Genomic DNA, 13,934 nt, shown 5'->3' on the forward strand with positions numbered 1-13,934 from the left:
CGAGTATCCGCTCCGCGCCGCGGATCAGATAAGGCTGCAGCTTTTATACCTGGCGGCTTACGGGCAGTGTTATCCGATCCGCGGCGGATCCGCTCCGCGCCGCGAAATTCGCGTTGGTGTGGGGGAGCCTTAACACGTCTCAAGTTATTTCACGAATTACCGTATGATGCCCGAATAATCAGTAATTCGACAACACGATTTTTTTAGACTTCTGCAATAGCTACTGCATAGAACACAAGTGAGAAAGAGAGTTTTAAGGGTGCGTTCGTGTAAGTGAAGAAACCACGCTACCTGCTCGAGCGACTCTTTGCTAAACGAAATTATTTCGTTCATCTCCGCCGTACATGGTTTTTCAATTTTTGTTGGCAATGCTGTCCCGCTGTTTAATTCCACGTGAAAACAGGGTATTCTTTCGCTCCAAGTGATGACAATACTGGTATTCGAACTGCGAGCACGGGCCTCGATCGTTTGAAGAAGCGTTTGACGCGAGCTTTACTTTGTAGATTAACGTTAAATTAATTATTTATTGGACACCGTTGACAATAGCCACAATGATTACATGCCCCCAGCCCACTCATTTGTTCGTATGCATATCTCTGTCGTTAAACACGCCCTTGTTGTTCCCTCTCTCCCTCGTTATGCCCTCTCCCTTCCGCCAGTTTGGCTGGCAACGCTGCGCCTGTTTTTATTTGCTCCGTTCTTTGTGCAAGAGAGGCGGACAACGAACAGGGGAAAAAAACGTGGAAAAAAAAAAGGAATCGGTGGAAAGCCATACACACGGGTAATTACTGGACAATAATTAACTTAATGACGCTGCTTTGCTGCATCGACAGACCGAAATTTTCTGTCCTGAATTATTCAAGTGTTTACAACGTACGCGCGCGCTCCGCTGGATCCGCATATTTCCCCTCAATATTAGTACGAATTTCACAGGAATTTATCCGGCACGAAGTATGCCGTATCAGTGAGTTTTGTCTTCGCTCGTGAGTTTTCGACGGATATTGAACGCCGGAGAATTGCCGGAAAATCCAACGACACTTCCACCCCATATCCAATCACCGCTGCAAATGCGGAATTTTTAAATAAAGGCGAAATACGGTTAGGGAAAAATAAAGAAACACTTGTTCCATTGGATGCAGTGTAATTTGTTGCTGAACATTGAGAAAGGGGTGGTTCTTCCTCGGGGAAAAATAAGTGGTGGTATTGAGTTTAAAGATTAGCAGCTACATATCTTTTTCTAATGCCTATTAATTGAAATCTTCACAGTTTTCATTTACACTGTGCACCACAGCCGACTGAAAGGGAACTTCCTCCCTGCCACTCAGCAATTACCCTGAATTCTGCCAAATAAATAACGCAACGAGCGGTGTAATTGTAAGCCACTTGCTGTTCCTTTCTGCGATATATTCAAGGTGCCGTTGCCCCGCATCGCGATTCCGCGAAAATCCCTATGATCGGAAGGTAAGTTCCACGGTTACGTGCAAAAAGCTACCGTGAAGCAGGAGTGCCCGGCTAGAATTATTACGCGGCTAGATATCTATCTGGTGGCCGGCGTTGTAGCTACCGAAAAAAAAGGATCCAAGTTATGATTGTCGACCGGCAGAAAAAGTTCGCGGCGATGCCGGCTGGAATTGCGGTAAGTGGCATCCGGAAAACGAGTAAATGAAGAAGAAACGTCGGAGAAGAGGAAGAAAAGGGCTGGGAAAAGATTCTTAGCCGGCTTCGCCGCAACGCTGATTCCCCGCGAGTACGCGCGACCACAAACTCGTGCCGATGCTCTTCGTCGATCGTTACAGCATTCAACGAACGCAGCGAGACAGTTTCTTAACGCCTTGACGGCCGCTGACACACGCGTATGCGTGATTTCACAAATTCGAGCTATGCTTTTCCATGAATCTTGGAATTCGATTTTCTATTTACAATATACTGTTTTGGTGGCTTTGAAAGATCGACGAATAGTTGGGCAGTTTGGAAAAGGTCGGCTGTGAGCTTAAGTTTGCTTCAAAAGATGTGGCTGTCAAAGTGTTAACCCTTCGTTGACACTAAGGGTGTGAGCCACCCATAAGCTGATTTTTACGCTTCTATGTGCAAAATGAATACCTTTTCTCCGAAGCTGACTTACAAACTATTTTTTCTCTGAAAATATTATATCCGAGCAACAACTCTGTAGATTTTTAGCCGCTAATATTGAAATTTGTAAAAGTTACAAATATTCAAAGATTTTCGTCGCTTTTCCTCGACATGTGGTAATCTAGATTTTTTTTACAAAAACTGTGATTAAATTTCAATCAAAAAACTATTGGAATATATTCTAGAGACCTTAAAACTGAACCATGATTTTTTTCATGACGATTGGATTCTTTAGATGATAATGGCAGTTGTTCAAAAATTGTTCTGGACGTGAGCCACTCAGGTATGTCAAAGTTGATCGAAAAAGTAGATGTGTCAGCGAAGGGTTAAAAGCAGCTAAGAAGGGAAGATCGCGAACCCGAAAATTCAAAAAATTCTGAAACTTTGTGAATATGTAAGAAGGGGGTGAAATTAACCCCTGAAAATTCAGCTATTTTGTGTTATAACTCGCGAACTGTAAGAGATAGAAAAAAAGTTTCAAGACAAAAGTTACTTCTTTTAATTAGATCTAGCATTTGGTAAAAAAATATTTTACAGTTCGCGAGTTATAGCACTAATTCGGAAAGTAACCGGATTTTCAGGGGTCAATTTACACTCCCTTAGAATGAATTTGGGCATCAAACAAAAATTGGGTTATAATTAGGAGGAAATTCCCTACATATTCACAAAGTTTTAGAATTTTTTGAATTTCCGAGTTCGGGATATTCCCTCGTAAGCTAACAGGCCTACAAGTACCACCTTTATATCTACCACATTCTAAATTTTCTGTTTTCTTTTTTCCCTTTTCTCATAGTGTAATAAAGACATCGCAATTTTCTTCAACCCCCCGTGCCGATGAGAAACCAGGGGACCACTGACCCTCCCGAAGTAAAAAAATCCCGATAACGTAAGAACGCTCGACGGTTGTTCGTTCGTCATAGACAGGAAGGAAGTATGAGCAACAAGGCCGCCGTGGACTGGATTTTCTTCGACCTATAATTTCACGCGCGGAGGAATATTATTATACAATCATACCGCGACCACCGTTCGGGTAAATTCGCCGGTCGGCTTTACGAGCCCGGTAATAAATATTCCCGATGCAGTTTTGTCACTCGGAAGTGGTGCTTTGGGTAAGCAAACCCGGCAGCAATTGCGACTTCGCCGTGACAATAATTAGAAAGGACAGGGCGCTTAAGGGCGGCTTAACAACGAGCGGGAGACAGTCGAAGGTGGAAGAAGAAAAAGAAAAGTGGATTAGAGAGCAGAAAACTGAAATGAAGGAGAAAAAGGATGAGAGAAGAATTCGTGGGCAGAGCCGATCAGGGTTTCGCCCTTGGCGCCGATTAGGCCGCAATTAGGTCGACCATTGTTATGTTAATGCCAGACGGCTAGGGGGATAACATTAGGGTGCGCCGTGGGGGAATGATGTTATAATATTTCAACACCAGCACCCCAGGGTTGCCGGTGCTGAATTGATAAATCATTTTGTAAGTAGCGGGGTGCGATATCATATTCATATTCCAAAAGAGAGGGGAGCGCGGCGTGGCGAACCGAAGGATCACCCCGATACACTGTATTTACCGAGACTCCCATTCACGGATCATGGATCACGGGTTACCGAGAATAATCGTGACTGCCGTCAAATGGGCCAGCAACAATATATGATGTAACGACGATTTCCGGCCCGGTGATTTGAATGTTCCGTTCGTGGGACAGTCGGTGATCTGAGATGGAGGCCAACGTAAGAATTAAGGGGTTAGGTGCCGCTAGTCAGGCGGCCGAAAAGAGGCGAATGTTTGTGAATTTTTTTTGAACAAGCGGAAGCATATATTTTTACCAAAGTTTTTGCGTTTCAAAGAGCGACATTTAAAGAACATTTGGTAATTTTTTCGTGGAAAAATATTTACGTTTATAATAAAATAACAAGCGACATCCAAGAAGCGTTTTTAAAAATTTGCTTTTGTGGTGAGCATTGCCATTCAGAACCAGATTATCTAAAATCAAAAAACAAAAACGATTTCGTTAGTATATTAATGTATCCTCAGGTTGACGGCGAGAATTTTCCGAAATATTAATTTAAAACAAAATGGCGGCTATTTGAAGTGATTTTGCAGGAAAAAATCAGGATTTCAACTTTAAATAGCCGCCATTTTGTTTTAAATTAATATTTCGGAAAATTCTCTCCGTCAACCTGAGGATACACTAATATACTAACGAAATCATTTTTGTTTTTTGATTTTAGATAATCTGGTTCCGAATGGCAGTGCTCACCGCAAAAGTAAATTTTTAAAAATGCTTCTTGGATGTCGCTTGTTATTTTATTAGAAACGTAAATATTTTTCCGCGAAAAAATTACCAAATGTTCTTTAAATGTTGCTGTTTGAAACGCAAAAACTTTTGTAAAAATATAAGCTTCCGCTTGTTCAAAAAAAATTCACAAATATTTGCCTCTTTTCGGTCGACGAACCCACATTTTTTTGTGTGCAGTTAGTAGCAATAGAGTAGAGTGAGGTTTCACACCATTCGAGTTTTATTGTTTGAGCTGTGGCAGTTGCCAATGATGATTGACAGTCAATTGTCAATCAAGGTATAGTGACCAGTGTCGAATTGTGTAGCTGTGCTTCATTTTGTTATCGTACAATGCGATGGCAGAAACCCACTAACACACATTGAAAAAAATTATTTTTCCTATTTTAAACCCACTAACACACATTGAAAAAAAAATTATTTTTCCTATTTTAAACCCATTAACACGCATTGAAAAATAAATATTTTTCCTATTATAAAATATTTAAAAATATTTTTTTTCAATGTTTGAAAAAAATATTTTTCCTATTTTAAACCCACTAACCCACATTGAAAAAAAATGTTTTTCCTATTATAAACACACAATGAAAAAAATTATTTTTCCTATTATAAACAAATGTTTTTCCTATTATAAAAAAATAATTTGTTTTCAATGTATGTTTATAATAGGAAAAATAATTTTTTTCTCAATGCGTGTTAGTGGGTTTAAAATAGGAAAAATAATTTGTTTTCAATGTATGTTAATGGGTTTCTGCCATCAATGCCCTACATGCTCCTATAAATATTTTGTATTTACCTGTTGAGGTAGGTACTCGTAAAAGAATGTAATTTAATATTGCGCAGACATAGTCGAGTTAAATGTTCTTTACAGTTACACGATTGCAAATAGTCAACGGTATAAAAAAAATAATTACATAGGTACTTAAGATATCAACTTGCAGCTGAAACTACTACTATCGACCTCCGAATTTCGTTATGTACCTCCACCTTGACAATTATTTTCTACATTCTATATCATTCGATAATTAAATCAAAAGAACTCAAACGTGTCAACGAAAATCCTTCGCCAGAATTAAGTACTGTTATTAGTCACAAAACTGTTCCACAAATCACCCACTGCACCGAAGCTAACGCAACGGATTACAAAATAACGGCAGCATGCTGTAAGCACCCATACCGAATTTTCATGCCGAACGCGAGAGACATCAGAAGGCATATGCCAACTATCTGCTCGAAAGCGACTCTAGTCACGAAAGCCTCCACTTCCCGCGCCCCCACAGCGAAGCTAGACGGAACTGCGAACTTCCCGTAGACTTAAAAGGTGCTGGAAACATAGCAGGTGGAAGGGACGCCCACGCGTGTACTTGTCCGGCACTATTTTGACGTTAAACGAGATGGATATGGTGGCTGCGTGGCAATCCACCCCCATCCAGCACCTCGTGCGGATAGTGGTTTATATTGCGGTGAGAGTATAAAGGAGGGGATGATAGACAACCGCATGCAATTGATGGGGTGCAAACGGGGTCGACCGCGCCTGACGGCCTTTCCTAACAGCCATATTACGCGGGTGTTATATTTATTTAATACGTGGTTGGGCCGAGAGGGTTCCGTGAGCGCGAGTGCTGCACGAGTTATTATTTCTGCTGGTGGCTTAGGGTGCCCTCTTCCCCTGGCCGATACGGTCCCATTGTAGCCTGACAAAGTGGGCCGTTTTGACGCCCGTTAGGGGGTGAACACGATACTTCTCACAGTCAGTCGGACGAGAAGCGATACATGGGGGGAAAGGATGATTTGTTCAGATTAGTGCAAACTGGCGGGAGAGCAAGACGAGCATTTGTGGAAACGTGGGACGATATCAATTGGGCACTCAATTCCCCGATCGTCACGCACCGACCACCATCAATTTGACGCTCGTTAGATGGGGAACTAAACATTGTGATATTACCAAGGGCAAGGTGGCCCTCCGACGGGATACATTTTCATACGATGCGATTTCAGCTCTCAACGGTTCCACGTGTTCCTATTTTAAAGATTTAAATGACCAATTCGTTCCGTACTATTATCTAACAAAGAAAGATTTCCAACACGGGAATTAAAAAAATTATGAAACTTCGGATACGTATTATGTAATTTTTTGCTACCCAAATTCACTCTCAGAGGGTGAAATTGACCACTGAAAATCCGGCTATTTTCCGATTTTGCGTTACAACAGGCGATCTGTAAAAACTCTAACTCACCAAATGATAGTCCTAGTTAAAAGAAGTTTGTCTGAAAACTTTTCTTATCTCTTTCAGTTCTCAAGTTATACCACAAAACAGGAAAACAGCCGGACCCTCAGGGTTCAATTTCCCTCGCTCAGAGTGAATTTTGCGCAGCGAACAAAATTGCGCAATACACACCGATACATCTTCTACACATCCCCAAAGTTTCATAATATTTAAAATGTCTGAGTTAGGGATCTTCCCTTCCAAGATAATACAGACTTAACTACTCCAAACAGACTACTACTTTCGCGCACTATCTTAGCCCCGTGTGTACGCGCACTCAATGACTGACGCTTCAATCTATTTCGAAAAAAAAGCAAAAAGAAATCTCAGTTATAGTTTGACGCTTTACACACTCCGCAATAAAGCTACGAATTTATTTCGAAAATTGGACGCACTTAAAAAAAAACTACAACCCCCTTTGAAACCACGTGGTTGAAATAATTTTTCACCCGGCAAAAGAGGTCCCCGACGAATCTGTGAGTTTCTCATGTTCGGAGAAAATACTAACGACCGGTCGGGCTCTATGCTAATCGGGATTGGCAGAGCAGAGCTGGCGCAAACGGAACAAGCTCGTAACTGCAGTAGGTTACACTTAACGGCCGTTACAGCACGCCGGAGAAAACTACCGTTCTGTCCGACCACCCACGAAGGTAGACGTTACGGATAGATGCTGATTGATTCGGTAGGGTGAATACGATACTTCTCACAGTCGACGAGGATCGTCGGATTAGGCTAATGCACCCTTCCCACCGTGCTCGACCAACACTCTCGTGGCCTCTCATTCTATTACGGCCTGACGAACCTACATCGAGGCTAAGTAAGAGTCCATCGACTCTTGGACAAAGCCCCCCCAGCCGTATTACCAGCCTGCTAATCCAGCTACAGTTTTAATACCCTCGTCATAGGACGCTCGAATATCTTCTCTCCCCGCGGTCCTCCGACAGCTCCGTGACAACGCGAGCGCTCGTTATTACGCGCGCAGCGTAGGTAAACGTTTAGACGCGGAATTTCGAGCGACTGGGGTTGCGCAACACGGATAAGATAGCGAGTGTGACCTGTATACAGCGTTCCGTTCATCTCCAATGCGGCTGGCCCCCCCCCCCCCCGAAAGGCAAACTCCAAGTGACCTGCTACGTTGATCGGCGATTAAGCGAATCTGTTGACCGACAAACTCCGGGGTTGAATCGACGTACGTTCGGTGGAGAGTGTTTCGTCACTCGCCGAGAGTGAAAGAGATGCTTACCCGACGGCGATTCCCCGCGTCGCAGCGGACGATGCTATAAGAAGACTGCCGAGAACTTACCTGAAACAGAGGAAAAAGAAGGACACGGGTTAACGGCGAGAAACGTCGGAATTCCGGGGAAACAATGGGGGTGTACAATGGAAACGGACACGACCGGCTCTCGCTGGAAGGGAACAACGGCCCTCGGTGCCTTTTGCTAGTTTCGTTAGCTCCGGGGAGGCTGCCGCGCGGCGTCAGGTGAGGCTGGGGGCCAAGAAACTGTGCGAGGCACATCATATTTTATCGCCGTCATTACCGGCCCCCACCCACCCCTTTTCAAGCTGAATGGGGCGTCCCTTTGAGATGCAGGGCATAACGTGACGAGGCGCAGGGACTCATTACACGACATAATAAAATGCGCCAAAAAGCCAGTTAGTCGACGGCAGTCGATAAAAGCCACTGGCGTAGGCAGAGAGGATCGAGCGCGCGACGCTGCGCCACGGGCGGAGCGAGCCAGCGCGGAGCTTTTTACGGGAACGACTCTAGCGTGCAATTCGTTTATTCACGTTTGAAAAATTATGCAAACAGAATTTTAAAATAATGCACTGCCGCGCTTTACGCGCGCCGATGGCAATGACGGTACGAGATTAATTAATTATCCGCGATGCAGATTTAAATGGCGCAACGTTTCGCCTGCGAAATGGCGGCCGCCGGTCTTTTTGAGCGCGAAAAATCATTTTTTCCTGCCAATTGCCCCGAATCATTACCTAGCTGCGAGCGAGCGGCCGATTGAGGCTGCCGCACAGTGGTCCGCCTTATTGATGACCTAGCGGGACGAAAGTCCGAAATCATGACCCATCTAATATGAATGAATCCTTGTCGTACCACCAGCTACTCAGTCGGAGATGTCGGAATGATATCGTATGCAAATTTGTATTTTATAAAAATGACGATCGTCCAAACGTACATTCCATCAAACAAGTTAAGGTAAATGTCCTAATATCTGGACACGTCCCAGTACCTGGACAGTAGTGTAAATAATACTGATTATTACGTTTAATATTCGCTTTATCCATGAAATAACTATTTTATTCAATTATTCAAATATTTAATAAAATATATTCATGTACATATTTTTTTTAGTAAACTTGTAACACTCGTAATAAAAATAAATTTTCTTGAACTCTCCAGTTTACACCATTTTAGTATTGTTCTTGTCTGATTTGCTAAACAGTCTCTACTTTTTCTTAAGCGCATATAATTAATAATGTTTAGTATATCGGTGCGACTAATACATTTTTAGAAAACTGGTATCTTGTAGTATTATTTTTTGATTGGAAGATTAAAATTAAAGGTCTTATTAGTTTTTTATTCGCGTGTCTATCTACTGGTACATTGTTGACACAATATTAAAATCGTTATTTAACACCTTAGCAATTATTACTTTGTATTCTTATTATCTTGTTTTAATGATAATATTCAATTCAATATTCATGTGTAAAATTCGGGTGTTACACACGAATACACATAATCTTAAAATTAATCATTCAATAATATATTGTTTTTACTCAAGTTTGTTTACTGATTTGAATAAATTACTTATACAGAAAAAAAATATGCCAATAGGAAAAACTATTGTTGGTTTTTTTATTTAATTTCCCTAGAAAACATCCAAATTGCTGATGTTTCATCATGTGTCCAGGAATTGGGCCATTGTAAGGACTATGAATTTTCAATATTTTACAAAATTATTCAATTCAATAATATGTTGGTTTTTTTAATGATAAAGTACACGCAGTGCCCCACGTAATTGCAAAATCGTTTTTATATAAATCGACTTGTATAACTGCAAAATTCTCAATCGCGTTTCCCCCGTACCTTAAATGTCCAGGTATTGGGACATTTACCTTAATGATAAATCATCAGATATTCAATAAATTAGCAAAACAAGATTAAAAAATAAGAGCGAATTCAACTGAATTTGCGATAAAAATACACCATTGCCATTTCCGACTGGTTTTCGTCACAGGAAAAAGCCTTATTAATATCTTGGAAATGGATTAACTTTTGGCTAAGATTGTCACTGAAGTTCATCCTTAATTTGTGCAGAATTAAAATATGATCATAAAAATGGTGAATTTTTTTCAAAAGTTTTCGTTGGAAAAGCTCTAGATATCCGGGAACCTCGTGGAACCTAGAAATTTTTGCGGGCTTTTGTTCTATTTGCTTTATAGAATACATATTGACAAGTTACAGCTGCAAATATTTGCAACTCTGCATTATTAAACTGTTTGTTTATTCGCGAGTCATAACACAAAATCGGAAAATAGTCGGATTTTCAGGGGTCAATTCTACCCCCTTAGACTGAATTTTTGGGCAGTGAAAAAAAATGCGTAATACATACCGATATATCCTCTACATATCCCCAAAGTTTCATAATTTTAGGAATTTTCGTGTTGGGTATCTTCCCTTGTGAAGGGTGAACGTTTTAAGGGTGGTAAAACAATGTGGATGGTGTTTTCCAAACATTTTCATCTAATTGATGATTTATGGTCGAACCGCGACTTTTGTCCAGCTAGCTTCTTAATAGACGGACCACTGTGCGCCGTTCGACTGGACTAAGAAGGGAAGATCCCGAACCCGAAAATTAAAAAAATTCTGAAACTTTGTGAATACGTAGGGAATTTCCTCCTGATTACAACGGAATTTTTGTTTGCTGCCTAAATTCACTCTAAGGTAGTGTAAATTAACCCCTGAAAATCCGGTTATTTTCCGATTTTGTGTTATAACTCGTGAACTGTAAAATAATTTCTTTACCAAATGCTAGATCTAATTAAAACAAGTGACTTTTGTCTTGAAACTTTTTTTCTATCTCTTACAGTTCCCGAGTTATAACACAAAATAGCTGAATTTTCAGGGGTTAATTTCACCCCTTCGAGTGAATTTAGGCGGCAAACAAAAATCGCGTTGTAACCACGAAGAAATCATCTACATATTCACAAAGTTGCAGAATTTTTTGAAATATCTGGCTCGGGATCCTCCCTTGTAAGAACAGTCGGGATTTACGAGAATCTCGAATAGGTAAAAACGAGAGCGCGCTGATGTTTAAACAGAATAAAATTGTCGTTACAAAGGGGACCTCCTCTCACATTCGTGGTCAGTGTCCGTGGGTCAGGATCCGAATTAACGGTAATAACGAGGGCAGAAGCGAGCGCCTTAAAAAGCATCGGAGGCGCGCGCGCGACGGCAATCAAATTGGCCACGCTCGAGCGGAGAAATGCTGCAGACTACGAGATAACTGGCGTCGTGCGGTAACGCCGAACGGTGTACTTTAACGATAAAGGGTAGAACTCCTTATCGGCAGCTACGAGTTTCTCCCGGATAAAGTGTTTGGCGACAAAAGGAGAGGGAGGATCGGACGGTAGGTGGTAGGAGGGGGGGAAGAGGTGCCAGAATCGAGGTAGGTCGACGTCAGCGTATATTGTTCATAAATTAAGTATATAAAACCGTCGTGGCGTCGGTTCCTTTGATGCCAGATAGGCGGCAAATGCGTTTCCTCTATTTACAAGGCAAGGCTTGTCAGCCCGTGAAAATAGACCGAGAGAAGGAGGCGTGCGTGCGCTCTGGCGCGTTCGCGATAAGGCGCGCTGATTAGGCATTAAGAATTAACAGGGCTGCGCGCCATAGATTTTGTTCCGTCGGTGCCTGGGTGCACCGAGAGCACTCCGGCTGCAGGCGCATACCGCGTCGCCCGGCATTACCTAGCTGCAAGATTTATGTGCCTCGCATATGTAATATTCGCGACTTCGCGTGGCTCTTTCTCGCCGATACACGTCGTTGCCTGGAGGCGTGTCTCGTGTTATCGCTGCGTCAATCCTTTCCTTCAGCGACGAGGCTAATGCCGAAATATACCCCTCCGACTGAAGCTCGGGGTTCCTTGGCTACGATTCAGTTGTTCCTGCTCGTTATGGGAGACACGATTAGCCTCGTGTACCTAAGCGAGCCTCCCGGACGATCTCAGTCCTATCAACCGTGGCGAATCCTCCGCGTGTCGCGAAGTACCAACGCGTGTCTGTATAATATATTGAGAAAGTAGCAATTTGCTGGCCCGCCGCCAATTATCGACGAGACCGCGGCGGCCACGTGGAATCCTGGTCGTTAGGGTAGTTAACGAGTTCACCGGCACGTGACACGAACGGCCTCGCCGCGCTCGAGATCTCCCGATGCACGAGACCTTAACGCGCCCGCCAGCGCCCTCTGTGGCGCCGCGGTTGAGAGCCACTGAACGGCACGTCCGGTGGGGACTGTGGCTCGACGAAGCAGGGACGAAGGAGACGTTCGCGGAGGCGAAGAGAGGGATCGAACGGCGGGAAAAGGGCGGCAAGGGAGAGGGGCGAAGGGAGGGCAACGCGGGAGAAAGAGCGCAGGGCCGTGTTCGAATTCTTGCGAGCCCTCCCCTCTCCCTGTTTCTTCCTCGGAGCCTCTGCTTCGTCCGTTCGCTAGCGGTGCAACGATCTAACGAGCAACGGTTAAATACGTTCTGGATTTAGATACAGAGGTTCGTTTTATCGTGAATTTTTTACGACACATGGTGTATGTAAATATCCTAAATTACTACTCTGAGAGTGAATTATCTTTTTCTCTCAATTCCTCTGTTGTCTCCACACCCAGGAGGAATGCGCGCGCCCCCTTTTCTATGCTGCAGAGCAATTCTACATGGTCTCCAAATTCTGATATATGTATTCCTGAAAAATAGTTTCTTCACAACAGAATTTCCATGTATCAGTCCATTAATACTGTACACATAACACTTGTCAACTGTAGGCCAGAGTAAGGGACGTTTTTTTTCCACTGGTCGCGTAAAATTGAAAGATGCCATCGAGTCCAAGGAACCTCGATGCTTTCATGCTTAACGACAACGATCATCGTCAGTGGCGGTCTGTTGAACGTTCGACTTGGAGTGAGAGGTCGTCGAATTCAGAGAGGAAGGATGATTATGCACTTGCATTTGAAAACAAGGAATTACTTTCTTCGCACTGGTCATAATTGGCCCAATCATCCGAAGGCAAGGAGATTAAGAACGGGGCAATTGGTACGAGGCCAACGACATTGGGTCGTAGGTGTGTAAGGAGTAGATGGGACAACTCATGAACCAATTCTTTGCGTCCAAGTTTTTACATAAGGTGGCGCTACGAGACAAAACTGGTGACAACCGATACGTTAATGTATAAAGCACGAGCAAACCGATCTGGCCTCCTTGCGGGGCAAACACTTGGAAGAGAACACCTCGAATCGAAATACCAGTTCCCAGAGCCCCGTGGTTATCAAGATCCGAAAAAAATCTCGAAGCAAAGAGAGCTTATCAAGCTCTCACTATTTCCAAGCCGAGAAGGCGTAGAGTGGAGCTACTTGAGGGCGTGCAGAAAGGAGGATGGCGAGAAGCACGCTGCCGCCGCCTGGAGCGACGAACGAGTATGCAAGAAAGAGGACAAAGAGAGCGCAGCGAGGAGGGAGAAGAGAGTAGTTGTAGAAAAGGCTGATAGATCATGTCGTGAGGGCTGGCGGAGGGCGTCCAGCAACTGCGTCGGTAACGAGGAACGGCAGCGACGTCGGCAGCAGCAGAGGCGACACCCACTACGTGTGCATACATTTGTGCACGCCTGCGTCCGTGTTCCTCTCGTATTCTCCTTTTCCTCCCTCTTTCCGTTCTCTCCTGCATCGAGAGCATCTTCCGCGGGGTCTAGCCATATTTCTTCGCGCGTTACCATTTATCTCGTTTCGTCCCCGCGACGTAGTTCATCCGCAAAATCTATCTTCCTCTGCATTTTCGTATTGGCCCTCTTCTCCAGTCATTCGTTCGCTCGTTTCCTTTCCCCTCGGAAGCCTCTCTCTTCTCTCTATGCCCCGCGCCGTCTCACTACATATATCGCGCGCGAGAGACCGGCGGATACTCTGCCCGCGTACAATGTTGCCGCGTCTGGCATACGGCACCGCTGCGAGCCCAGGAGCGTACGCAGCTCGTGCGCGGC

At 43.7% G+C, this 13,934-nt stretch overlaps 1 protein-coding gene across 1 annotated transcript in view; it reads right to left on the reverse strand.

Moving 5' to 3' along the window:
- Positions 1-13,934, reverse strand: part of LOC143371179 (protein pangolin, isoforms A/H/I/S) — a 128,129-nt gene that overhangs the window by 8,302 nt on the left and 105,893 nt on the right. Inside the window, exon 4 of the mRNA XM_076816126.1 lies at positions 7,927-7,986. Coding sequence (XP_076672241.1) covers positions 7,927-7,986 — 60 coding nt within the window. The remainder of the gene's footprint in view (positions 1-7,926; positions 7,987-13,934) is intronic.

The sequence above is a fragment of the Andrena cerasifolii genome, chromosome 7, assembly GCF_050908995.1.
Source record: "Andrena cerasifolii isolate SP2316 chromosome 7, iyAndCera1_principal, whole genome shotgun sequence".
Classification (NCBI taxonomy): domain Eukaryota; kingdom Metazoa; phylum Arthropoda; class Insecta; order Hymenoptera; family Andrenidae; genus Andrena; species Andrena cerasifolii.